The sequence below is a fragment of the Oncorhynchus mykiss genome, chromosome 4 (genome assembly GCF_057628025.1).
Source record: "Oncorhynchus mykiss isolate SJ-2025 chromosome 4, ASM5762802v1, whole genome shotgun sequence".
In the NCBI taxonomy this organism is placed as follows: Eukaryota; Metazoa; Chordata; class Actinopteri; order Salmoniformes; family Salmonidae; genus Oncorhynchus; species Oncorhynchus mykiss.
The window spans coordinates 82,810,545-82,837,737 of record NC_143025.1 but is presented as its reverse complement, the minus strand read 5'-3'; the positions used below and the strand labels follow the sequence as shown (position 1 = coordinate 82,837,737).

Sequence of the window (27,193 nt, the reverse complement as noted above, 5' to 3'; positions counted from 1 at the left end):
ATAGAATAAGCTACATCATGACATGCTTACTGTCCTGTTTTATTTTGAGGGAAGAACTAGATAGTTAAACCAGGAAATGAACACACGAAATGGAGGAAACAGGCAGTGGTGTAAGTTACATCATTCTGTTTTATCTCTCATTCCCTTCCTCATGTCTTATGTTCCCTTTTTTTTGCTCAGCAACGTGTGGTACACTACCGTTTAAAAGTTCGGGGTCACTTAGAAATGTCCTTGTTTTTTAAAGAAAGCACATTTTTTGTACATTAAAATAACATCAAGATGATCAGTCGCCTCTTCACTGTTGATGTTGAGACTGGTGTTTTGCAGGTACTATTTAATGAAGCTTCCAGTTGAGGACTTGTGAGGCGTTTGTTTCTCAAACTAGGCACTCTAATGTACTTGTCCTCTTGCTCAGTTGTGCACCGGGGCCTCCCACTCCTCTTTCTATTCTGGTTAGAGCCAGTTTGCGATCTTCAGTGAAGGGAGTAGCACACAGCGTTGTATGAGATCTTCAGTTTCTTGGCAATTTCTCGCATGGAATAACATTAATTTCTCAGAACAAGAATAGACTGACAAGTTTCAGAAGAAAGGTCTTTGTTTCTAGCCATTTTGAGCCTGTAATCAAACCCACAAATGCTGATGCTCCAGATACTCATCTAGTCTAAAGAAGGCCAGTTTCATTGCTTCTTTAATCAGAACAACAGTTTTCAGCTGTGCTAACATAATTGCAAAAGGGTTTCCTAATGATCAATTAGCCTTTTAAAATGATAAACTTGGATCAGCTAACACAACGTGCCATTGGAACACAGGATTGATGGTTGCTGATAATGGGCCTCTATACGCCTATGTAGATATTTCATAAAAATCTGTCGTTTCCAGCTACAATAGTCATTTACAACATTAACAATGTCTACACGGTATTTATGATCAATTTGATGTTATTTAAAGGACAAGAAAACAGCTTTTCTTTCAAAAACAAGGACATTTCTAAGTGACCCCAAACTTTTGAACGGTAGTTTGAATAGTATTCAACTGATAATAGCATTGACTATGTTCAAATGGGTTGGGTAAGCTACAGTGGCGATCTTTGCATGTAAATCTTGGTGGGGCATGCATGCCAGCAAGCCATTACACAACACTAAACAATACATTCATTTCACTATAAAGATGACAAACAGTGCCCCCAAACTGTTAGGGTCTATATAAAGCTACCCCAAAAGCAGCTTACTTTTCAGCACAATAGAGTGCATCCTTACCACTGCTATCGCTGGCTATCAGCGGAGCCTACTCTAGCAGCAAAACAATTCATTCAGCCTCATTTACTTCCTTTAAAAAAACATAGCTGATATGGCTGACTTGCTTTAACAAATGTGGTTTCTACTGACAATTGAGATGTACAAATTATGGCGTGAGGGGACGACAAGAGGATAAGAGACAATCTGTAATTTTGATTAAGACATTTTTGAGCGAGCTAGGATGGACGCCTTCGGCACACACACACACACACACGCACACACACACACACACGCACACACACACACACACACACACACACACACACACACACACACACACACACACACACACACACACACACACCACAGACTTTGGACTGATCAGAATTTTAAATCGGCTAATTAACTTGTGAAGCTTATTATGTGAGCTTACTCAGAAACACTTCAATAAACTAGTATAGGCCTACTATTTATTTGTTTATTTTATCTCATACTTTTATAGCCTACTGGACTCATAGAGAGGTACTCTCTCAAGTTATCTTGTTGGGGCAAGTGACTCTTTGAACTTAAAATGGCTGGCCCTAAGTTGTTATATTTTTTATTGTGTTTTATGTTATTTGCCTCATGACTCCTGCATGCTTTGTTGACTATGAAGTTGCTTGTTTACCCAACCATGGGACAGACTACGTTTATTCCTACATTCGGGACTCTGACTCTCTGTTGGTTACACGGACTCTTGGCCTCCCATCCTATTCTAACCACCTCTTGCCGACTTTGTATTCATGTTACCTGATGAATTGCTCTACAATATCATCTTAATGTCATAAAAAAATTAACACCGCAGAGCAGTCCCTGTCCATGCCCTGATAGTATTACTGCTGATGATATCTGGAAATGTGCATGTACAGACTGGGCAATCTACTGTTGCTAGACCCAATTCTGACTTCTGCTCTCGCAAAAGCCTACGTTTTCTGCATGTTAACACTAGAAGCTTATTACCTAAAATGTATCAATTGAAAGTGTGGGTTCACAGCTCCAATCCAGATGTGTTGGTCATTACTGAGACTTGGTTAAGAAAGAGTGTTTTGAACACTGATGTTAACTTTTGTGGTTCTAACCTTTTTCAGCAAAACAGATCTTCCAAAGGTGGTGTAGTGGCAATCTTGACCAAGAAACACCTTCAGTGCTCGATTGTCAGCAAGTCTGTTGCTGGGTGTTATCGTCCACCATCTGCACTGGCCTCTACCCTACCTTCCCTAAACTCTCTCCTGACCCCTTACACTAAGTCTGAATTTGTCCTACTAGGTGACCAAAACTGGGACATTCTTAAACCCCCTGACCAAGTCCTAAAGCAATGGGACTCCCTAAATCTTTCTCAGATTATTATCAATCACAAAAAGTATGATTACAAACACCCAGAAAAGGCTACTCTCCTTGATGTTATCCTCACAAATAATCCTGATAGGTATCAGTGTTGTGTTTTCTGTAATGACATTAGTGATGACTGTTTTACAGCCTGTGTTCGTGATGGCTGCTCAGTGAAACGACCTGCCCTGATTTGTCATAGACACTTTAATGAGCAAGCCTTCCTTCATGACCTGGCTTCTATAAATTGGTATAGAATCAGCTTGATCCCCTCTGTCGAAGACACTTGGACCTTCGTTTTTTATATTTTCAGTGGTATTGTTAACAAACATGCCCCCATAAAGAAAATTATAATTAAAAACAGTTTCATCCCTTGGTTTGACCGTGATCTGTCAGAGTTACTCCACATCAAGAATTCCATTTGGTGAAAGGCTTGGCCCACGCATACTCTTGGCTGACTGGCTCTCGTTCAGGCAAATTAGAAATAAGTGCACTCAGGCTATCCGGAAGGCCAAAGTCAGTTACTCAAAGGAGCAGTTCTCTCTCTCTGTGGGTCTAACCCCAATCATTTCTGGAAAACAGTTAAAGACCTGGAGAATAAACCCTCCTCATCACAGCTGCCCATGTCCCTTAATGTTGATGATGTGGTTGTTACTGACAAGGAGCACATGGCTGAGCTCTTTAATCACCACTTCATTAAGTCAGGATTCCTATTTGACTCAGCCATGCCTCATTACCCGTCCAACATTTCCTCATCTCCGACCCCTTCTAATGCAACTAGCCCCGATGCTCCTCCCTCTTTTTCCCCTGCCCTGCTACAAAGTTTCTCTCTGCAGGCAGTCACTGAGTCTGAGGTGCTAAAGGAGCTCCTAAAACTTGACCCCAAAAAACCATCTGGTTTGGATCCGGTCTTCTTTAAGGTTGCATCCCCTATCATCACCAAGCCTATCTCTGACATTTTTAACCTGTCTCTCCTCTCTGGGGAGGTTGCCATTGCTTGGAAGGCAGTCACGATGCATCCTTTATTTAAAGGGGTAGATAGAGCTGATCTTAACTGTTATAGACCAATTTCTATTTTGCCCTGACCATCAAAAGTGTTAGAAAAACATGGCAATAATCAACCGACTGGCTTTCTTGATGTCTATAGTATTCTCTCTGGTATGCAATCTGGTTGTCGCTCAGGTTATGGATGTGCTGTCTCAGCCATCTCCTGTCACCAAGGGAGTACCCACAAGGCTCGATCCTAGGCCACATGCTCTTCTCAATTTACATCAACAACATAGCTCAGGTAGTAGGAAGCGCTCTCATCCATTTATATGCAGATGATACAGTCTTATACTCAGCTGGCCCCTCCCTGGATTTTGTGTTAAACACTCTACAACAACACTTTCTTAGTGTCCTACAAGCTTTCTGTGCCCTTAACCTTGTTCTGAACACCTCCAAAACAAAGGTCATGTGGTTTGGTAAGAAGAAGCCCCTCTCCCCACCAGTGTGATTACTACCTCTGATGGTTTAGAGCTTGAGGTAGTCACCTCATAAAAGTACTTGGGAGTATGGCTAGACGGTACACAGTCCTTCTCTCAGCACATATCAAAGCTGCAGGCTAAGGTTAAATCGATACTTGGTTTCCTCTATTGTAATCGCTCCTCTTTCACCCCAGCTGCCAAAATAACCCTGATTCAGATGACCATCCTACCCATGCTAGATTTACCATTCGGTCATAGGCCAGATTTGCCACCAATTCTCCTTATAGTGCACTCTATACTCCTCTGCAAACTGGTCATCTCTGTATACCCGTTGCAAGACCCTCTGGTTGATGCTTATTTATAAAACCCTCTTAGGGTGAGTGGGGCCTATCTGAGATACCTACTGCAGCCCTCATCCTCTACACTCAACACCCGTTCTGCCTGTCACATTCTGTTAAAGGTCCCCAAAGCACATACATCCCTGGGTCGTTCCTCTTTTCAGTTCGCTGCAGCTAGCGACTGGAATGATCTGCAAAAAACACTCAAACTGGACAGTTTTATCTCCATCTCTTCATTCAAAGACTCAATCATGGACACTCTTACTGACAGTTGTGGCTGCTTCACGTGATGTATTGTTGTCTCTACCTTCTTGCCTTTGTGCTGTTGTCTGTGCCCAATTATTTTTGGACCATATTTTGTGTTGCTACCATGTTGTGCTGCTGCCATGTTGTGTTGCTACCATGTTGTTGTCAAGTGGTGTTGCTACCATGCTGTGTTGTCATGTGTTGCTGCCATACGATGTTGTTGTCTTAGGTCTCTTTTTATGTAGCGTTGTGGTGTCTCTGGCCGTGATGTGTGTTTTATCCTATATTTATATTTTTAATCCCAGCCCCCCTCACCCCAGGAGGCCTTTTGCCTTTTGGTAGGCCGTCATTGTAAATAAGAATTTGTTCTTAACTGAATTGCCTAGTTAAATAAAGGTTCAATAAAATAAATACAAATTTAAAAAACACAGAAAGCACTGAGCTAGGCTGAAACACCTGTATTTTGGAGCTGCCTTGTTCAAAAAAGCAAAAAAGAGACCGTGTTTGCATGCGGCTTTATTAACTCAATTATTTTTTACATTGTTTGCAAATTGATTTGTAACACGTATTAATACCAAAGTAACATGCAAAACATTATTATTATTTATGTATTTTTTGCTAAACAGGCTCTGCCCCACCTATCCTGAATGATATGTTGCCACTGGTAAGTTTTGACATGAACTTGTGATATGTACTTTCTTGTTTCAGATATGTCTATGCATCATGAGGTGATATTCTTTTGCTGGCTTTGAAGTGGAGGAAAGGATCAGGATCATGTGGGATTTTCCTCTTTTCACATTACTGCTTCATATCAAGAAGTCTATGCATTTTCTACCATGTTGTTTTATTCCCTATCCACACTTACTCTGCAGCAAGTTAAAACCAAGTTTCTTCAACTCTGGTCCTGGAGAGCTACTGTGTGCAGACTTTTGGTCCGGCCCATCACTAACACACATTAGAAGAATCATGGTCTTAAGTCTGGAGGGCTGGAAAGGAAACCTACACATCGAGTTGAGGGTCGACCGATTATGATTTTTAAACGCAGATACCGATACCGATTTATTCGAGGACCCTAAAAAAAAACGATACCGTTTAATCGGACGATTTAAAAAATATATATATTTGTAATGATGACAATTACAACAATACTGAATGAACACTTCTTTTAACTTAATATAATACATCAATAAAATCGATTTAGCCTCAAATAAAATTAAACGTGTTGGAGAAGAAACTAAAAGTGCAATATGTGCCTTGTAAAAAAGCTAACGTTTAAGTTCCTTGCTCTGAACATGAGAACATATCAAAGCTGGTGGTTCCTTTTAACAGGAGTCTTCAATATTCCCAGGTAAGAAGTTTTAGGTTGTAGTTATTATAGGAATTATAGGACAATTTCTCTCTATACGATTTGTGTTTCATATACCTTTGACTATTGGATGTTCTTATAGGCACTTTAGTATTGCCAGTGTAACAGTATAGCTTCCGTCCCTCTCCTCGCCCCTACCTGGGCTCGAACCAGGAACACATCGACAACAGCCACCCTCGAGCAAGGGGAACAACCACTCCAAGTCTCAGAGCGAGTGACGTTTGAAATGCTATTAGCGTGCACCCCGCTAACTAGCTAACCATTTCACATCGGTTACACCAGCCTAATCTAGGGAGTTGATAGGCTTGAAGTCATAAACAGCGCAATGCTTGAAGCACAGCGGCGAGCTGCTGGCAAAACACACTAAAGTGCTGTTTAAATTAATGCTTACGAGCCTGCTGGTGCCTACCATAGCTCAGTTAGACTTCTTTATCAAATCATAGACTTAATTATAACATAATAACACAGAAATACGAGCCTTAGGTCATTAATATGGTCGAATCTGGAAACTATCATCTTTCAGTGTAATACGGAACCGTTCCGTATTTTATCTAACGGGTGGCATCCATAAGTCTAAATATTCCTGTTACATTGCACAACCTTCAATGATATGTCATAATTACGTAAAATTCTGGCAAATTAGGCGGCCCAAACTGTTGCATATACACTGACTCTGCGTGAAATGAACGCAAGAGAAGTGACACAATTTCACCTGGTTAATATTGCCTGCTAACCTGGATTTATTTTAGCAAAATATGCAGGTTTAAAAATCTATACTTCTGTGCATTGATTTTAAGAAAGGCATTGATGTTTACGGTTAGGTACAGTCGTGCAACGATTGGTATTTTTTCGCAAATGCGCTTTTGTTAAATCATCCCCCGTTTGGCGAAGTTGACTGTCTTTGTTAGGAAGAAATAGTCTTCACAGAGTTCGCAACGAGCCAGGCTGGCAGGCAATATTAACTAAATATGCAGATTTAAAAATATATACTTGTGTATTGATTTTAAGAAAGGCATTGATGTTTATGGTTAGGTACACATTGGAGCGAGACAGTCCTTTTTCGAGAATATGCACCGCATCGATTGTATGCAACACAGGACAAGCTAGATAAACTAGTAATATCATCCACCATGTGTAGTTAACTAGTGATTATGATTGATTGATTGTTTTTTATAAGATAAGTTTAATGCTAGCTAGCAACGTACCTTGGCTTCTTACTGCATTCGCGTAACAGGCAGCCTCCTCGTGGAGTGCAATGTAGGTGGTTAGAGCATTGGACTAGCTAACTGTAAGGTTGCAAGTTTGAATCCCCGAGCTGACAAGCTAAAAATCTGTTGTTCTGCCCCTGAACAAGGCAGTTAACCCACCGTTCCTAAACCATCATTCAAAAATAAAAATGTGTTCTTAATTGACTTGCCTAGTTAAATAAAGGATAAATAAAGGTGTACAAAAAAAATCGGCCAAATCGGAGTCTAAAATACAGATTTTCGATTGTTATGAAAACTTGAAATCGGCCCTAAAAAATCGGTCATTCCGATTAATCGGTTGACCTCTTCTACACACTGTTAACCTCTACAGGATTGGTGAGTCTGGTGGGTCCCCCCAGGGCAATTGAACTTATCCCTGGATCTCCTTCCAGAGAGACATCAGGAACTGTAACATACTCTGTTTCACGGAATCATGGATCTCTATGGATATACTGTCCCCGTCCATACAGCCAGCTGGGTTCTCAGTACATCGCGCAGACAGGAATAAAGAACCAATGTCTAGGATAACTAGGCCATAACTAAAGTCCTTATAGTGTGTGGTCAAAAAGGGTTTACTTAAGCAGTGCATTCGGAAAGTGTTCAGACCCTTTCATTTATCCACATTTTCATATGTTACAGCCTTATTCTAAAATTGATGAATTATTATATTTTCTCATCAATCTACACACAATACCCCATAATTACAAAGTGAGAACAGGTATTTAGAAATACCTTATTTACATAAGTATTCAGACCCTTTGCTGTGAGACTCGAAATTGAGCCCAGGTGCATCCTGTTTCCATTGATCATCCTTGAGATGTTTCTACAACTTGATTGGAGTCCACCTGTGGTAAATTCAATTGATTGGACATGATTTGGAAAGGCACACACCTGTCTATATAAGGTCCCACAGTTTGTCAAAGCAAATACCAAGCCATGAGATTGAAGGAATTGTCCTTAGAGCGCCAAGACAGGATTGTGTCAAGGCACATATCTGGGGAAGCGTACAAAAAAAAATATGCAGCATTGAAGGTCCCCAAGAACACAGTGGCCTCCAACATTATTAAATGGAAGAAGTTAGGAAACACCAAGACTCTTTCTAGAGCTGGCTGCCCGGCCAAACTGAGCAATCAGGTGAGAACGGCCTTGGTTAGGGAGGTGACCAAGAAGCCAATGGTCACTCTGACAGAGCTCCAGAGGTCCTCTGTGGAGATGGGAGAACCTTCCAGAAGGACAACCATATCTGCAGCACTCCATTAATCAGGCCATTATGGTAGAGTGGCCAGACAGAAGCCACTCCTCAGTAAAAGGCACGACAGTCCGCTTGGAGTTTGCCAAAATGCATCTAAAGGACACTCAGACCATGAGAAAACAGATTATTTGGTCTGATGAAACCAAGATTGAACTCTTTGGCCTGAATACCAAGCATCACATCTGGAGGAAACCGGTGAAGCATGGTGGTAGCATCATTATGCTATTGGTGTGAGGGTGTTGGTGAATGGGAAAAAGCGGAGTCAGGCGCAGGGCACAGATATGAGTAATAATCTGAAAATGTACTCAAAAATAGAAGTAATGTTGCAATCAGGAAAAACATAACATTCCCGAGTACAAAACACAAACCCACATAACAAACAATAACACACAAAACAGAGAGGGAAGCAAGGGGTTAAATAAGGAACATAATAAATGGAATCTAAACCAGGTGTGTAATAATTAAGACGAAACAAAACGAAAATGAAAAATGGATCGGTAGTGACTAGAAAGCCGGTGACGTCGATTGCCGAACGCCAACCGAACAAGGAGAGGGACCAACTTTGGCCGAAGTCGTAACAATTTGGATGTTTTTTAGGGGCAGGGACTGGGAGACCAGTCAGGAGCGAGGCAAAAATGAACCGACCAAAGTACAGAGAGATCCTTGATTAAAAACCTGCTCCAGAGCACTCAGTACTTCAGACTGGGGAAAAGGTTCATATTCCAACAGGACAACAATCCTAAGCACACAGCCAAAACAAAGCAGGAGTGGCTTCAGGACAAGTCTCTGAATATCCTTGAGTGGCCCAGATGAACCCGATCTAACTCTGGAGAGACCTGAAAATAACTGTGCAGCGATGCTCCCCATCCAACATGACAGAGCTTGACAGGATCTGCAGAAAAGAATGGGATAAACTCCCCAAATACAGGTGTGCCAAGCTTGTAGCGTCATACCCAAGAAGACTTGAGGCTGTAATCGCTGCCAAATGTGCTGCAGCAAAGTACTGAATGAAGGGTCTGAATAAATGTATAAATTTGTCTAAAAACCTGTTTTGTTTGGTCATTATTGGGTATTGTGTGTAGATTGATGAGGAGATTGATGTGTAGATGTGTAGATTGATGAGGAGATTGATGTGTAGATGTGTAGATTGATGAGGAGATTGATGTGTAGATTGATGAGGAGATTGATGTGTAGATGTGTAGATTGATGAGGAGATTGATGTGTAGATGTGTAGATTGATGAGGAGATTGATGTGTAGATGTGTAGATTGATGAGGAGATTGATGTGTAGATTGATGAGGAGATTGATGTGTAGATGTGTAGATTGATGAGGAGATTGATGTGTAGATGTGTAGATTGATGAGGAGATTGATGTGTAGATGTGTAGATTGATGAGGAGATTGATGTGTAGATGTGTAGATTGATGAGGAGATTGATGTGTAGATGTGTAGATTGATGAGGAGATTGATGTGTAGATGTGTAGATTGATGAGGAGATTGATGTGTAGATGTGTAGATTGATGAGGAGATTGATGTGTAGATGTGTAGATTGATGAGGAGATTGATGTGTAGATGTGTAGATTGATGAGGAGATTGGTGTGTAGATGTGTAGATTGATGAGGAGATTGATGTGTAGATGTGTAGATTGATGAGGAGATTGATGTGTCGATGTGTAGATTGATGAGGAGATTGATGTGTAGATGTGTAGATTGATGAGGAGATGGATGTGTAGATGTGTAGATTGGTGAGGAGATTGATGTGTCGATGTGTAGATTGATGAGGAGATGGATGTGTAGATGTGTAGATTGATGAGGAGATGGATGTGTCGATGTGTAGATTGATGAGGAGATTGATGTGTAGATGTGTAGATTGATGAGGAGATTGGTGTGTCGATGTGTAGATTGATGAGGAGATTGATGTGTAGATGTGTAGATTGATGAGGAGATTGATGTGTCGATGTGTAGATTGATGAGGAGATTGATGTGTAGATTGATGAGGAGATTGATGTGTAGATGTGTAGATTGATGAGGAGATTGATGTGTCGATGTGTAGATTGATGAGGAGATGGATGTGTAGATGTGTAGATTGATGAGGAGATGGATGTGTCGATGTGTAGATTGATGAGGAGATTGATGTGTAGATGTGTAGATTGATGAGGAGATTGGTGTGTCGATGTGTAGATTGATGAGGAGATTGATGTGTAGATGTGTAGATTGATGAGGAGATTGATGTGTCGATGTGTAGATTGATGAGGAGATTGATGTGTAGATGTGTAGATTGATGTAACAAAATATGGGAAAAGTGAAAGGATCTGAATACACTCTAAAAAATGAGGAGTTCAACAACATCCTCTCAGATCCTCAAAGTTCATCGAAGAACCTTAGGGTTCATGGCACTGAACATTTCCCCCAAAAGGTTCTTCCAAGAACCCCATAGAAGGTGGGGCTCATCGAGGAACCTCCTTAGTTGGTGGGGGTTCTTGCAGGAGCCTAACTACCAACTACCAAACTACCAAACTACCAAACAGAAACATTTAGATTTTAATTTGAAAGGACAGCAGGTGGAGGCACTTAACTGAAAAATGTGAAGATCTCAGTTTAAGTTGTGTTTTTTCCCCTGTGTGATCTAAATTGATATTGTTTTAATGATAATACTTTATATCTTTTCATATTTCTAAAAACAGAAACTGGACACAATTCAATGGATATCAATCAACAGAGGTAAGAAGATGTAGACTAGCTGTATTGGGTGCAGATGACTGAACTGCTTACTTTTGTGTCTGTGTCTGCAAATATACAGACGAGGAGGCATACAAAGGTATGTCAATTGGTATTGTTATGCAGAGCACATTTACCAGAGCACATTTACCATCCTCCTCCTTTACCTCTTCAATGAATATCCCATAGGCCTTTATATTATGGACAAGGTATGTGTATGAAAAGCATTATCAAAACAGTTTTTTTCATTCACATTTACCTCAAAAACCAAGGTATGAATACTGTCGTGTGCATGTTTTGTTAATCATCTGTTACTATTTTTCGTATTCACAGACTTCACCCTCCTTACACCTCTGATGAATATAACAGGAAACCTGTTCGATCACCATGCACTGCAAAATCATTCTGACTATGGATATGGAGAATGTCAACACACAAGAGGATATACCTGTCACGACTTCCGGCGAAGTCGCCTTCCCTCCTTGTTCGGGAGGCGTTCGGCGGTCGACGTCGCCGGCCTTCTAGCCATCGCCGCTCCATGTTTCATTGTTCCGTTTGTTTTGTCTTGTTCCCCGCACACCTGGTTTTCATTCCCCAATTACACTGTGTATAGATATTCCTCTGTTCCCCCCATGTCTTTGTGTGGGATTGTTTTGTGTTGGGTTTATGTTTATCGCACCAGTCTGGGTTTTCTCCCTGGGCATTGCCTGTACCCATTGGGGAATTATTTTGGTGACTTTATAGTTGTATTGATGGGATTTTGCTCCCGTCTGTTTATTGCTCTTGGCAAATAAAGACGCCTGATCACCTACTCTCTGCTCTCCTGCACTTGACTCAAATGACCAGCAGTGAAAACCTTGACTATACTATTATACTTGGGGCTCTGCAGGGAGTTTACCTCATATTTAGATTTTTTTATTCTGCTTTGCCACTAAAATCAAAACACAATATTTTTGTTGTCAGTGTTTATTATTGTTGGTATGCGTATTATTAATAATAATAGGGGGGGTCGTTAAAAAAATTCACCCCCAAAGGTTTTTGAGGAACCATTAAAAGGGGGTCTTTGAAAAACCATTGGCCCAGCATCGTCCAGGTTTCGGCTGGGGTAGGCCGTCCTTGTAAATAAGAATGTGTTCTTAACTAACATGCCTAGTTAAATAAAATAAAAAATAAAAAAATATATGTTTATACACCTTTATAGAGTATGACATACACAGACTATTTGTGAAGCATAACCATTTATGTAGTGCTTATGAAGCATTTATGTAATGCTTATGAAGCCTTTATTCAGTGCTTATGAAGTCTTTAATGTAGCGCTTATGAAGCATTTATGTAGTGCTTGTGAAGTATTTGTGTAGTGCTTATGATGCCTTTATGTAGTGCTTATGAAGCATTTGTGTAGCCTATAAAGCCTTTATAAGGTGGGAACCACATTTGTTATTTGTTGTATTCCTTGGCATATTTCAAGACTTTGTCAATGATCAGCATGGCCATTTGTTTTAATTTGTGGAATTGTCGGCCACTGCCTCCTGGAGAGCTATAGCTAAGCAAATCCAAAGTAGACAAATTGGTTGAATGGTTAAATGATTTACATGCCTAAATAAATACATACTTTGTAATAATGGAGATGTTTGGACTGAATGGGTCAGTTCTGTAAGTTTTTCAATTAGACCTATTGTTTAAGAAAATCCAAACTACAAACTTTTGTTAAGATTTCTGGAGTGATTATGTCATTGGTCTATAACAAAACTGTAGACCTGATGTTTCAATGTTTTTATTGTTTATAAAAAGAAAAGGTTCCTGTAGTAACCTTTAGGGGTTCTTTAAATTGAAACTGTGGGGGAACCCCTATAAGTTCTTCGAGGAACCATTTAAAAGGGTTTGTTAAAGAACCCGTTTTAATTCTTCCTCGAAGAACCTTTTGAATAACCTTTTGGGGTTAATCATAAAAATAAAAAAATACCCCCTCCCTATATATTTTTTTATATTATTATTAATAATAATAATACACATAAAAATAACCCAATATTTTAGTTCTCAGTGTTTATTATGATTTTAGTGGCAAAGCATAATTTAAAAAATCTAAATATGAGGTCAACTTCCTGCAGAGCCTCAAGTCCTCTGGTGTGTTGATGTTCTCCGTATCCATAGCCAGAATGATTTTGCAGGGCATTGTGAGCGAACAGGTTTCCTGTTATATTCATCAGAGGTGTAGAGAGGGTGAAGTCTGTGAATCCAAAAAAATAGTAATTATACAGATGATCAACAAAACATGCACACAACAGTATTTATACCTTGGTATTTGTGGTGAATGTGAATGAAAAAAAACTGTTTTGGTCATGGTTTTCATACCCTGTTCATAAGGTATGGGATATCCATTGAAGAGGTCATGGAGGAGGGTGGTAAATATGATCTGCATAACATACCAATACCAATTGACATAACTTTGTTTGCCTTCAACATATTTTTATTGCCTACATATTCTTTCCTCTTTACGATTTAATTCAGAGAACATTTGGTTAAAATATTAGATCCAGGCGCCTGCGTAGTAGCACTGTACTGCGGAGGGAAATCCCACTCCCAGTTCAGATGTGTGTTGGGGGCGGTTGCTGTGAAATGGGGGTCCTGTAGCCGATGTGTGTGCATGTAGGCTAATCCTGCGTGTGTGCTTGAACGTTTATATTATAATAGTTCGAAGTATTAGAATAGTCCGGCCTACATACAAACAATATAAGTATTTTAACCTAGTAGGCTACCATGGACAGTATGTGCGATTTTAATTTTTATAAATAGCACATGCATGAACTGCGGTCTCATTGAAGGACACGAACGAGGGGCATTAGTAAAGCAATCGGACCTCAGATCATCATGTCTACTTCGGCTACGAACAATGGTAGACTCCATACGGACGAGAAATGCAAACAGCGAAAATACCAATCTTTTCTCTTCTACCAGGCCGTGCGGGATCTAAAGCCTGTTTGGATGTTGGAGGACATGCGGACAATGGAGACTTTTTACTGGGAGGAAGACGCCAGCCAGAGATCCTACACTCCCTCGGAGGCATTACTGTACGCTATCGTACATGACCACCAAGCCTACGCTCAATACTTGCTCAGTCATTACACCGATGAAGCACTGGCCATGCCCGGCGAGCGCTTTTGCTGCTGTCCATCATCGGCCCCGCATTTGGCGATGGCTGTCAGATATGACAGACGGGACATACTAGGTCTCATATTGCAAGAAGCGCATCGACTACCTAGTCTGCGGTCATATATGAACCGAGGCGGATGTTTTCACATGGAGGACGGTAAAACTCCACTGCATCTGGCCTGTGAGCTCCTGCGCTCAGAGTCCGTTATTCTGTTGTTGGGCAACGGCGCCTCGCCACAGGCAGAAGATCAAAACGGTATGACGCCATTGGATGTCATTTTGGAACAGCTGTGGGACTCCAAAGTGAACATTGGGCCCAAAAAGCTGTGTCTTGACAACTTGTTAATGTTTATGCCAGAGATTCGTTTCAAAATGAAGAGTGCGCTCGAAGGAGACCCAGTTTGTTGGTCCAAAGTCCTAGGTGAGGACAAATTCAAATACCTCGTTGGACAGAAGCCAGCTCCACTGTTTCTCATGGCTATGCAAACAATTCTGAGGCAGCTTCCACCAGAGCAGTTCCCCGACAGCCTAGATGAGCTTCCCATACCCTCCTCATTGAAACCACTACCCTGCAAACAGCTTGGACAGCTGAAAGTGTTTTAAACGTGTTTTGACAAGTTTTAAAAACTGTCTACATGATGTATTTATATGAATGTTTTAGCATGATTAAGATATCTGTGTGATGAGCATGTAGGCCCTATGTATTGTTGTGTCAATACAAACCCCTTGTATGAAATTAAGAGGCTATAAGAATGGGTGCTAATTATGATAATATCTGTGATTCAAGTTTCATATGAAATGAAGAGGTAATTGTGTAAATTATTTTTATTTGATTTTTAAACCTTTTTATATAAGTTGTATGCAAATGTCTACAGTACTACAGACTACAGTATAACAATATATTTTCATTGCTGTGCTGAATTTGACGCTTTTATAGCCTACAGAACAAAGACCATGTGTGATTGGTTATCTGTATAGAATGATTACCTCAAATATGTTTAATAACTTAATAGGAATTATGATCTAGGAACTTTTAAACATATTTAAAATGCCACTATCAATTCCATTATGCTTCTCCAGTGAGCGCTTTCCTCATTATCAACATAATACTCAAGAGAAAAGAGAACTTGAGAAACAAATAAATCGAAACTCGCTTCATTGTTGTTTCTTCTCTTCAGTCTTTTATAATTTGAATAGAAGTGACAAGCTTATTGATTAGTATCTTTCCTATTGCCTTAACTGATAGTTAGATCATTTGTAGTCAGCAGCAGCTCCGCTCTCTGCCGGCATACTGTGGCCTAGATGTGTCATAGTGCTGTCAGTGTTTTGTTTTAAAGCTCTACCATGCCACCGAACACATTCAAATTCCCTTTATAAGCTTCATAAGGACTGTTTAAATGCCCTGTATAAGCTTCATAAGGACTGTTTAAATGCCCTGTATAAGCTTCATAAGGACTGCTTAAATGCCCTGTATAAGCTTCATAAGGACTGTTTAAATGCCCTGTATAAGCTTCATAAGGACTGTTTAAATGGCCTGTATAAGCTTCATAAGGACTGTTTAAATGCCCTGTATAAGCTTCATAAGGACTGTTTAAATGCCCTGTATAAGCTTTATAAGGACTGTTTAAATGCCCTGTATAAGCTTCATAAGGACTGTTTAAATGCCCTGTATAAGCTTCATAAGGACTGTTTAAATGCCCTGTATAAGCTTCATAAGGACTGTTTAAATGCCCTGTATAAGCTTCATAAGGACTGTTTAAATGCCCTGTATAAGCTTCATAAGGACTGTTTAAATGCCCTGTATAAGCTTCATAAGGACTGTTTAAATGCCCTTTATAAGCTTCATAAGGACTGTTTAAATGCCCTGTATAAGCTTTATAAGGACTGTTTAAATGCCCTGTATAAGCTTCATAAGGACTGTTTAAATGCCCTGTATAAGCTTCATAAGGACTGTTTAAATCCCCTTTATAAGCTTAATAAGGACGGTTTAAATGCCCTGTATAAGCTTAATAAGGACTGTTTAAATGCCCTGTATAAGCTTAATAAGGACTGTTTAAATGCCCTGTATAAGCTTCATAAGGACTGTTTAAATGCCCTGTATAAGCTTCATAAGGACTGTTTAAATGCCCTGTAAACGCTTCATAAGGACTGTTTAAATGCCCTGTATAAGCTTCATAAGGACTGTTTAAATGCCCTGTATAAGCTTCATAAGGACTGTTTAAATGCCCTGTATAAGCTTCATAAGGACTGTTTAAATGCCCTGTATAAGCTTCATAAGGACTGTTTAAATGCCCTGTATAAGCTTCATAAGGACTGTTTAAATGCCCTGTATAAGCTTCATAAGGACTGTTTAAATGCCCTGTATAAGCTTCATAAGGACTGTTTAAATGCCCTGTATAAGCTTCATAAGGACTGTTTAAATGCCCTGTATAAGCTTCATAAGGACTGTTTAAATGCCCTGTAAACGCTTCATAAGGACTGTTTAAATGCCCTGTATAAGCTTCATAAGGACTGTTTAAATGCCCTGTATAAGCTTCATAAGGACTGTTTAAATGCCCTGTATAAGCTTCATAAGGACTGTTTAAATGCCCTGTATAAGCTTCATAAGGACTGTTTAAATGCCCTGTATAAGCTTCATAAGGACTGTTTAAATGCCCTGTATAAGCTTCATAAGGACTGTTTAAATGCCCTGTATAAGCTTCATAAGGACTGTTTAAATCCCCTTTATAAGCTTAATAAGGATGGTTTAAATGCCCTGTATAAGCTTTATAAGTCCTATTTAATTAAACATATATTATTACAAGTCATATTGGCGTGTGTTACAATTGGCTAAGAGACTAATAAAAGCCTGGTATAATACCCTTATATACCCTTATATAGTCAATCAAATGTATTTATAAAGCCCTTTTTACATCAGCCAATGTCACAAAGTGCTATATTGAAACCCAGCATAAAACCCCAAACAGCAAGCAATGCAGATGTACAAGCACAGTGACTTGGAAAAACTTCCTAGAAAGGCAGGAACCTAGGAAGAAACCTAGAGAGGAACCAGGCTCCGAGAGGTGGCCAGTCCTCTTCTGGCTGTGCCAGATAAAGATTATAACAGTACATGGCCAAGATGGTCAAACGTTCATAGATGACCAGCAGGGTCAAATAATAATAATCAGTGGTTGTAGAAGGTGCAACAGGTCAGCACCTCAGGAGTAAATGTCAGTTGGTTTTTCATAGCCGAGCATTCAGAGTTAGAGACAACAGGTGCGGTAGAGAGAGAGTCCAAAACAGCAGGTCCGGGACATGGTAGCACGTCAGGTGAACAAATCGGGTTTCCATAGCCGCAGGCAGAACAGTTGAAACTGGAGCAGCAGCACGAGCAGTTGCACTGGGGACAGCAAGGAGTCATCAGGCCAGGTAGTTCTGAGGCATGGTCCAAGGGCTCAGGTCCTCCAGGAGGGGAGGAAGGAGAGAGAATTAGAGGGAGCATACTTCAATTCACACAGGACACCAGATAAGACAGGAAACTCCAGATATAACAGACTGACCCTAGCTCCCCAACACGTAAACTATTGCAGCATAAATACTGGAGGCTGAGACAGGAGGGGTCAGGAGACACTGTGGCCCCGTCTGACGATACCACCGGACAGGGCCAATCAGGCAGGATATAACCCCACCCCCACCCACAGCCCCCACACCACTAGAGGGATATCTTCAAACCACCAACATACTACCCTGAGACAAGGCTGAGTATAGCCCACAAAGATCTCCCCCACAGCACAAACCCAAGGGGGGTGCCAACACCGACAGGAAGATCACATCAGTGACTCAACCCACTCAAATGACGCCAAAGGGACGGTATGGAAGAGCACCAATAAGCCAGTGACTCAGCCCCTGTAATAGGGTTAGAGGCAGAGAATCCCAGTGGAGAGAGGGGAACCGGCCAGTCAGAGATAGCAAGGGCGGTTAGTTGCTCCAGTGCCTTTCTGTTCACCTTCACACCCCTGGGCCAGACTACACAATCATAGGACCTACTGAAGAGATGAGTCTTCAATAAAGACTTAAAGGTCGAGACCGATTCTCCGTCTGACACATGGATAGGCAGACTATTCCATAAAAATTTAGCTCTATAGGAGGAAGCCCTGCCTCCAGCTGTTTGCTTAGAAATTTTAGGGACAATAAGGAGGCCTGTGTCTTGTGACCGTAGCGTACGTGTAGGTATGCAGGACCAAATCGGAAAGATAGGTAGGAGCAAGCCCATGTAATGCTTTGTAGGTTAGCAGTAAAACCTTGAAATCAGCCCTAGCCTTAACAGGAAGCCAGTGTAGAGAGGCTAGCACTGGAGTAATGTGATCAATTATTATTATTACTTTTATTTTTTTGGTTCTAGTCAATACAGTGTGACATTTTCTTAAACATGATTTGTGGGTTTGAATAGGCCTCATCAATATCACACACATATTAGGCAAACATTACAATGATGATAGTTTCTCCTGGCAGTAGTTGGCCAGAGGCCAGCGCTCACACAATATTTGTTTCTGGATTGCTGATGTTAAAATAATGATAATGATTCTGATAATAAGCACTGACAGTACACTCATTATGGTCAGAAAATACAGTCTCTCATACAGACTTGCGGGGACATGGGAAATGTAGGCTGAGTGCTGTTCGTCTATCCAAATATCCACCAGGAAAGGTACTGTATGGTAGTCCTCTGTATTTGTGGGCCCCTATTGTTTTTTCTATTGGCGATGGGACCTGAAAAACCTACCCAGATCACTTTGTTGAATCATTTTGAGGCCTGATCAATACACGTGTTATTATCCTCCAAATCAGCATCATCCATATTTGAATTATAATCTGATCTGTGTTTACTTATCAGTGAGACCACTGTAACAACTTCCAACGAGTGTTTGTTTACGTGAAATGAGTGTTTATCATATCTAATTGGTCAGTGATTAATCACCTACACATCAAATCTTTTTCTTTGTTTTATCTGAAGAAACATGGAGGAAAAAGTGCCACAAGGGTTACTGTGGAACACTAGATGCGTAACTGGCTTGACTGGGGTACATACTACAGTCAGTGTGCTTCCTCTGTTAGAAGGAAAGGTTGCCCAACAGATCCATTCAACCTTCAGTTATTTATTAATCATGGATGTGTTGTACAGTAAGCATGTGTTCTCTGAAATGTAAAGAGAGAATTACAGAATGATGAATACAAGGAATATACGTAGTAGCCATGAAATAGTTAACAGTAATACAGCTCTGCCGCTAGATGTCAGTATCTACTTCTAAAAAGGCCACTAAGCACAACTCCCTCAAAGAAACGGAAATACACCTTGCTGTCAAGTAATTGGTCACCGCCATTTTAGACATAAACAGGCCACATGAAGGTATACCAATAAAGCGCCAATAAGTGGCATAAAGCTCTGTAATATACACAAATAAAGGAACATAATAATAAGGCTGTAATAACCTAATACCTTGACAAGGTTACATACAGAGATAATACGGAACAGCTGTATAGGAATTAGTGGAGTGCTCGCATATTAAATATGAACCAGAGGAGGCAGAAATGCAGACAATACAGGTAACATATCAGAATAAACAAACCAAGGGCAGGAATATGCATACTGCGAGTGGCATTTCTGCAAAACTTTAAGTACAAAACTCTAAACGGATAACACTTCTTGTAATGTCATAACCTTTAATTGTGCATTCATTGGAGTCGAACACACCCCACCTTTTAAGTTTATCGTTAGAACGTTTAGTTTAGTCAGTAATATATTAGATAATGATATGTAAAATGACTCAACGGGGAGCCTAACGTTTAATCCACTAGCAAGAAATACATTATAAACTGGGTGGTGCGAATGCTGATTGGCTGAAGCCGTGGTATACCGCGGGTATGACAAAACATTTTTACTGCTCTAATTATGTTGGTAACCAGTTTATAATAACAATAGGAAACCTCAGGGGTTTGTTATACTGTATATGGCCAATATACCTTGGCTAAGGGTTATATTGGCCATATACCACACCCCTTGCTCATTTATACAATTTTCTAAACTGTTCTTTTTGAAGTGCTAATCATTTGTTTGTATCACATGTAAGTTTGGGGAATGTGGTAAAAAATGTCAGTCGTTCAGTTGTGGTATCCTCTATACAGAGCATATGTAGATTAAATTGTCAGATATAGGGGTAGAATGTATTGTAAAGCAGTAGACTACAGTAAAAAGGTATTGTTATATCCTTCCTGTTTGGCCCTGTCCGGGGGTATCATCGGATGGGGCAACAGTGTCTCCTGACCCCTCCTGTCTCAACCTCCAGTATTTATGCTGAAGTAGTTTATGTGTCGGGGGGCTAGGGTCAGTTTGTTATATCTGGAGTACTTCTCCTGTCTTATCCGGTGTCCTGTGTGAATTTAAGTATGCTCTCTCTAATTCTCTCTTTCTCTCTTTCTCTCTGAGGACCTGAGGCCTAGGACCATGCCTCAGGTCTACCTGGCATGATGACTCCTTGCTGTCCCCAGTCCACCTGGCCGTGCTGCTGCTCCAGTTTCAACTGTTCTGCCTGCGGCTATGGAATCCTGACCTGTTCACCGGACGTGCTACCTGTCCCAGACCTGCTGTTTTCAACTCTCTAGAGACAGAAGGAGTGGTAGAGATACTCTTAATGATCCGCTATGAAAAGCCAACTGACATTTACTCCTGAGGTGCTGACTTGCTGCACCCTCGACAACTACAGTGATTATTATTATTGGACCATGCTGGTCATTTTTGAACATTTGAACATCTTGGCCATGTTCTGTTATAATCTCCACCCGACTGGCCACCCCTTATAGCCTGGTTCCTCTCTAGGTTTCTTCCTAGGTTTTGGCAATTTCTAGGGAGTTTTTCCTAGCCACCGTGCTTCTACACCTGCATTGCTTCCTGTTTGGGGTTTTAGGCTGGGTTTCTGTACAGCACTTTGAGATATCAACTGATGTACGAAGGGCTATATGAATACATTTGATTTGATTTGTAAAGCAGTAGACTACAGTAAAAAGGTATTGTAAAGCAGTAGACTATTGTAAAAAGATATTGTTGCAGCATGGTGTAGAGTTAAATCGGAAAGTATTCAGACCCCTTGACTTTTTCCACATTTTGTTACATTACAGCTATATTCTAAACTGTATTATATTATTCTTTTTTTTCTTCATCACTCTACACACAATACCCCATAATGACAAAGCAAAAACAGGTATGTAGAATTTTTTGTAAATGAATAAATCCCCCAGCCCCCTGAAATATCACATTCACATAAGTATTCAGACCATTTACTCAGGACTTTGTTGATCCATCTTTGGAAGCAATTACAGCCTCAAGTCCTCTTGGGTATGACGCGACAAGCTTGGCACAGCTGTATTTGGGGAGTTTATCTCATTCTTCTCCGCAAATCCCCTCAAGCTCTGTCAGGTTGAATGGGGAGCGTTGCTGCACAGCTATTTTCAGGTCTCTCCAGAGATGTTCGATCGGGTTCAAGTCCGGGCTCAGGCTGGGCCACTCAAGGACATTGAGACTTGTCCAGAAGCCAATGCTGCATTTTCTTGGTGGTGTGCTCAGGGTCATTGTCCTGTTGGAAGGTGAACCTTCACACCAGTCTGAGGTCCTGAGTGCTCTGGAGCAGGTTTTCATCAACGATCTCTAAGTACTTTGCTCCGTTCATCTTTCCCTCGATCCGGACCAGTCTCCCAGTACCTGCTGCTGAAAAACATCCCCACAGCATGATGCTGCCACTACCATGCTTCACTGTACGGATGGTGCCAGGTTTCTTCCAGACGTGACGCTTGGCATTCAGGTCAAAGAGTTCAATCTTGGTTTCATCAGACCAGAGAGTCTTGTTTCTCATGGTCTGAGAGTCTTTTAGATTCCTTTTGGCAAACTCCAAGTGGGTCTGTTAGGCGGAGCGGCACAGGGGAACCCAAGAGCAGACTCAGACGAGGAAACAGGGATGAATGAACCAAGGTATTTATTGTGACACAGGGAGATATGGAGTGCAGATCCGGGGAAGCTCGGACGAGTTGTAAGAAACTAGATATGGAGGCTGAGGTTGGAACAGGGTAAACAGGTCAGGAGGGGAATTCAATTGAGTGGTGGTGTGGTGAATCCAGAAAAGGGTAGCAGGGTGGTGAGATGTGGAACAGGAGACAGGATCCAGAGTCAGAGCGGCAAAACTGCAGTGAGAGGATAAACAGCATCAGGCAGGGAAACAGACACAGCAGGGTAACAGGATCTTGAATAATCATACATAGCTAGAATCATAAACTGACTGAGCAGAGATTACGTTCTGGCCTAGTGGAAGTGGCAGGATTGAGTATTTGTAGAGGTCTTGATTATGGAATGGGTTGCAGCTGGTGGGGATCTGCTCTGACTCCAGCACACCTGTCTCCAACCACACAAGCACACACAGAGAGGGAGAGGGAGAGAGAGAGTGTACTGGGGGAGTGGCTGACGGACTCTTGGCTTCCCATCCTATTCTAACCACCTCTCGCCGGCTTTGTATTCATGTTACCTGATGAAATTGCTGTACAATATGATCTTGATGCACATTCCAATGTTATCAAATCAAAATCAAATCAAACTTTATTTGCCACATGCGCCGAATACAACAAGTGTAGACCTTACCATGAAATGCTTACTTACAAGCCCATAACCAACAGTGAAGTTCAAGAAGAAGAAAATATTTACCAAGTAGACTAAAATAAAAAGTAATAATAAGAAGTAACACAATAAGAATAACAATAACGAGACTATATACAGGGGGCACCGGTACCGAGTCAGTGTACAGGGGTAAAGGCTAGTTGAGGTAATCTGTACATGTAGGTGCGGGCGAAGTGACTATGCACAAGTAACAAACAAACAGCGAGTAGCAGCAGTGTACAAGAGTGGGTGAGGGGGGGGGGGGGGGGGGGGGGTCAATGTAAATTGTCCGGTGGCGATTTTTATGAATTGTTCAGCAGTCTAATGGCTTGAGGGTAGAAGCTGTTTAGGAGCCTTTTGGTCCTAGACTTGGCACTCCGGTACCGCTTTCCGTGCGGTAGCAGAGAAAATAGTGTATAACTTGGGTGACTGGAGTCTCTGACAATTTTATGGGCTTTCCTCTGACACCGCCTATTATAAATCAACACTGCAGAGCTCTCCCTGTCCTCTGCCATGCCCTGATTGTATTACTGCTGATTATATCTGGAAATGTGCATGTACACCCTGACCCATCTACTGTTGCTAGCCCCAATTCTGATTTGTGCTCTGATATCTGTTTCACTGATTTCTGCTCTCGTAAAAGTCTGGGTTTTCTGCACTTTAACACTAGAGGCTTATTACCTAAAATGTATCAAATGAAAGCTCAAATCCAGATGTGTTCAAAGAACCCCCTCTATATCGTTCTACCTATAACCCTCTATGAAGGTTTCCTTCTAGAACCCTCTATAAAGGGTTCTAGCAAGAACCATTTTATCATCTAAAGGTTCTTACTAGAACCGTCTATGAAGCATTCTACCGAGAACCCTTTCATCTTTGGGGGGTTCTTCCTAGAACGGGTAGAACCCACCAGCTATATTAGCCTTTAAAATGTAATTATTTACATTACATATATCATATGGCCTTTCTTTGAGGGCCTAGTTATACCCTACCCTAATACCCTAACACAGTGGTGAGAAAACTCCTGGGCAAGTCACATTATGCTGGCATGCAAAGTGATATGCAATTTCCATTGGAATCCAGCCAGAGTTAGGATATCCAACAATCAAGGCATTCATTTTGTTAAAAGCTTATTGCAATAAGGAAGCTGGTCACACAACGCACAGTGAATGAAGTGAGAGCCCGCACACAAAGAGTACGAAAGCCTTATATAGTCAAGCTATCTTATGCAAGCATCTGCCAAACACGTGATCTTATGTTTATGTATGTGTGTGGGGAGAGACGAAACTGGGTTACGGGGTACAGGCTATAATGAAAAGGTTGTCGCATTCAGGCGCAACTGAGTGAGGATGACAGGTGCCAATGTGACAGGAAGTCACTCCAGACATATTTCCTCTAACAGTAGCTCAATGGTTCCCCCAAGTTGCGCATGCAAGCGCCTTTGACTGTCGGCCCAGATGATGTACGTCCTACCCCTACACACACACACACACACACACACACACACACACACACACACACACACACACACACACACACACACACACACACACACACACACATATGTGAACCTTTCGGCCAGAAACAGGGTCCAAACACGACCACAGCTTTATCATTGGTGTGCAGGATATAACACCTCGCTCTGTCTCCAGTTAAGCTAAGAGGAACCAGTTAATTTCTGTCAGGTCTTGGCTGAGCTGCCAGGCATCATGGGGTCATACTACCCACAAAGAACAGTTAGAACAGGCCTCTACTAATACATACACACTTTTCTATCTTACATGATTTAATATCTTTAACTATCTCAAGCCCAATGTACATGCAAAACACAGATATTACAGTGAAACAAACAATTCGTATAATCCCAGAATTTTTCCATACGCACAAAATAATAATTATTTTTCTCAAATTATCTCAAATTTGTTTACATCCCTGTTAGTGAACATTTTTAATTTGCCAAGATAGTCCATCCACCAGACAGGTGTGGCATATCAGAAGCTGATTAAACAGCATGATCATTACACAGGTGCACCTTGTGCTGGGGACAACACAATACCACAGATGTCTCAAGTTTTGAGGGAACGTGCAAATGGCATGCTTACTGCTGGAATGTCCACCGGAGCTGTTGCAGGAGAATTGAATGTTAATTTCTCTACCATAAGCCGCGTTCTTTTAGAGAATTTAGCAGTATGTCCAACCAGCTTCTCAACCGCAGACCACGTGTAACCACGCCAGACCAGGACCTCCTCATCTGGCATTTCACCTGTGGGATCATCTGAGACCAGTCACCCGGACACCTGATGAAACTGAGGAGTATTTATGTCTATAATAAAGCCATTTTGTGGGGGAAATTTCATTTTGATTGGCTGGGCCTGGCTCCCAAGTGGGTGGCCCATGCCCTCCCAGGCGCACCCATGGCTGTTCCCCGTCATGTGAAATCTAGATTAGGGCCCATGTTATTGAACCCCTGACTGAGACTGGTTGCCAGTCGATGACAAATGACAGGAAGAAACGACAGGAAGAACTAGACGCAGCACCTGATCAAGCATCTCTTGATTCTGCCTCTTTCCTCTCTCCTCATCCTTTCTCTCCTCTCCCTCCAGACAGAATTCTGCATCTAGTGACTTCGGATTGGCCAACAATCTGCCCACTCATCCCATCCCCTCCTCCATCTCCTTACATCATCTACAGCTACTGTTATTGTCATGTTGTCAATATCTGCTAATAAAGTTTGCTAGCCATATCATACTGGGCATATAATATGTGAGATACACAGATGAACTAAAAACACTAGCACTGCAAACACTCAGAACAAAGAGAGTAGCAGTGCCTGGACTTCGCAGTCTCCCTCTTCAAGTCCCCCTTCCGAGACTGTCTGTTGAGAACAAGTGACAGGCAGAACCTCCCAACCACACTGCACCCACCTCTTTATTCCACACACCAGAATTAAGTATTTCAGTATGATTGCCATGTGAGTGCACAAAAAATCATCTGTAAAAATAAATGAATGACAGAACTGTACCAAAAAACGATCAAAGGGTATGTACTCATCTTAAATATTGATTGGTTGGTTTTTACAGCTGTTTAACAAGGTGTTCATTATTGTAAGTTGTAAGGTATCCTTTGATGGTATTCATTTGTTCCACATTATTAATTGTTGTATCCGAGGACCAACAATAGATACAAAAATATTCAACCACAAGGGTGTACCAATGAGCTATGCGAGATAGAAAAAATGAGGACTACTGAAATTATATTATTTAAGTGTAGACAAGGGAAGAGCAGGTTAAAACAAAAACATCAAAGCCAGACAAACCAGTGTATGAATCAAACGGATTTATGAATGGAGTGGAAATTAGATGACTTCGTGATATGTACTTTAATGTGTCAAGCAGATTCCATGTTTTTTTTTGCCATTTCCGAAATTTAGCAACGTTTAAGACATTCATTTAATGTTGCAATGTTAACAAGGGACAAAAAAGTAGTGATAATTATCGTTTTAATTTTATTAGCTAAACAAAACTTGTTTAAACAGAAGAATTGTTGCAGAAATCAGCCTTGTTCGCATAGCGATGATGAAAAGAACATAATTTAAACTGTAATGATATCCAAAATTATAATGCTAATTATTACACGCAGAAATCCGAAATAACTTCCTCGTTCGCCACTAGTCTCTGTCTTTCGCCCGCTCTGTGTGAGTAGCCATAGCAACTGCTCGGCTTGGCTGCTCTTCTGTTGCCTGCTCTGCGCACAAGGCTGATAATAACAACATTACCAGATGTTGGCATTCAAGGCAGCCCTGCTTACCCGGAGTCGGATGATCTCAATTCCTCTCCTGAAGGTTTCAAAATTGGCATCTGAAGTAAAGTAGTGACTGCGGGGTCGACGGAAGGGTGAGAGGGGGAATTAGCATTTCTTTTTTTTATAGATTTTTATTAAGTAAACTATTATTATTTTTTTAATGAAACGCTTCACACATACTCTCCCCACCGGGACTCTCGATCCTGTACCGTCCTGACCAGAACTTGACTCCCATTCCTACTTTCCAGGGGAGTTCTGTTCCCATGTCAACCTCTAGTGTGTGTGTGTGTACAGTTAGTTGTACATTGGTCTTCATAGTTCAACGCTATATCCACCAATTT

At 41.1% G+C, this 27,193-nt stretch overlaps 1 protein-coding gene across 1 annotated transcript; it reads left to right on the top strand.

Moving 5' to 3' along the window:
• The first annotated feature begins 13,662 nt into the window (after window positions 1-13,662).
• zgc:112001 (ankyrin repeat domain-containing protein 9) lies at window positions 13,663-15,538 on the top strand. Its single transcript, XM_021600974.3, has one exon. It carries the CDS (start codon window positions 14,099-14,101, stop codon window positions 14,981-14,983), a length of 885 nt encoding a protein of 294 aa, XP_021456649.1. The 5' UTR covers window positions 13,663-14,098; the 3' UTR covers window positions 14,984-15,538.
• Window positions 15,539-27,193: the final 11,655 nt, after the last annotated feature.

Bases quoted from the DNA above. Each gene is read 5' to 3' on its own strand.
- zgc:112001 (XM_021600974.3), top strand. From the start codon at position 14,099: ATGTCTACTTCGGCTACGAACAATGGTAGACTCCATACGGACGAGAAA.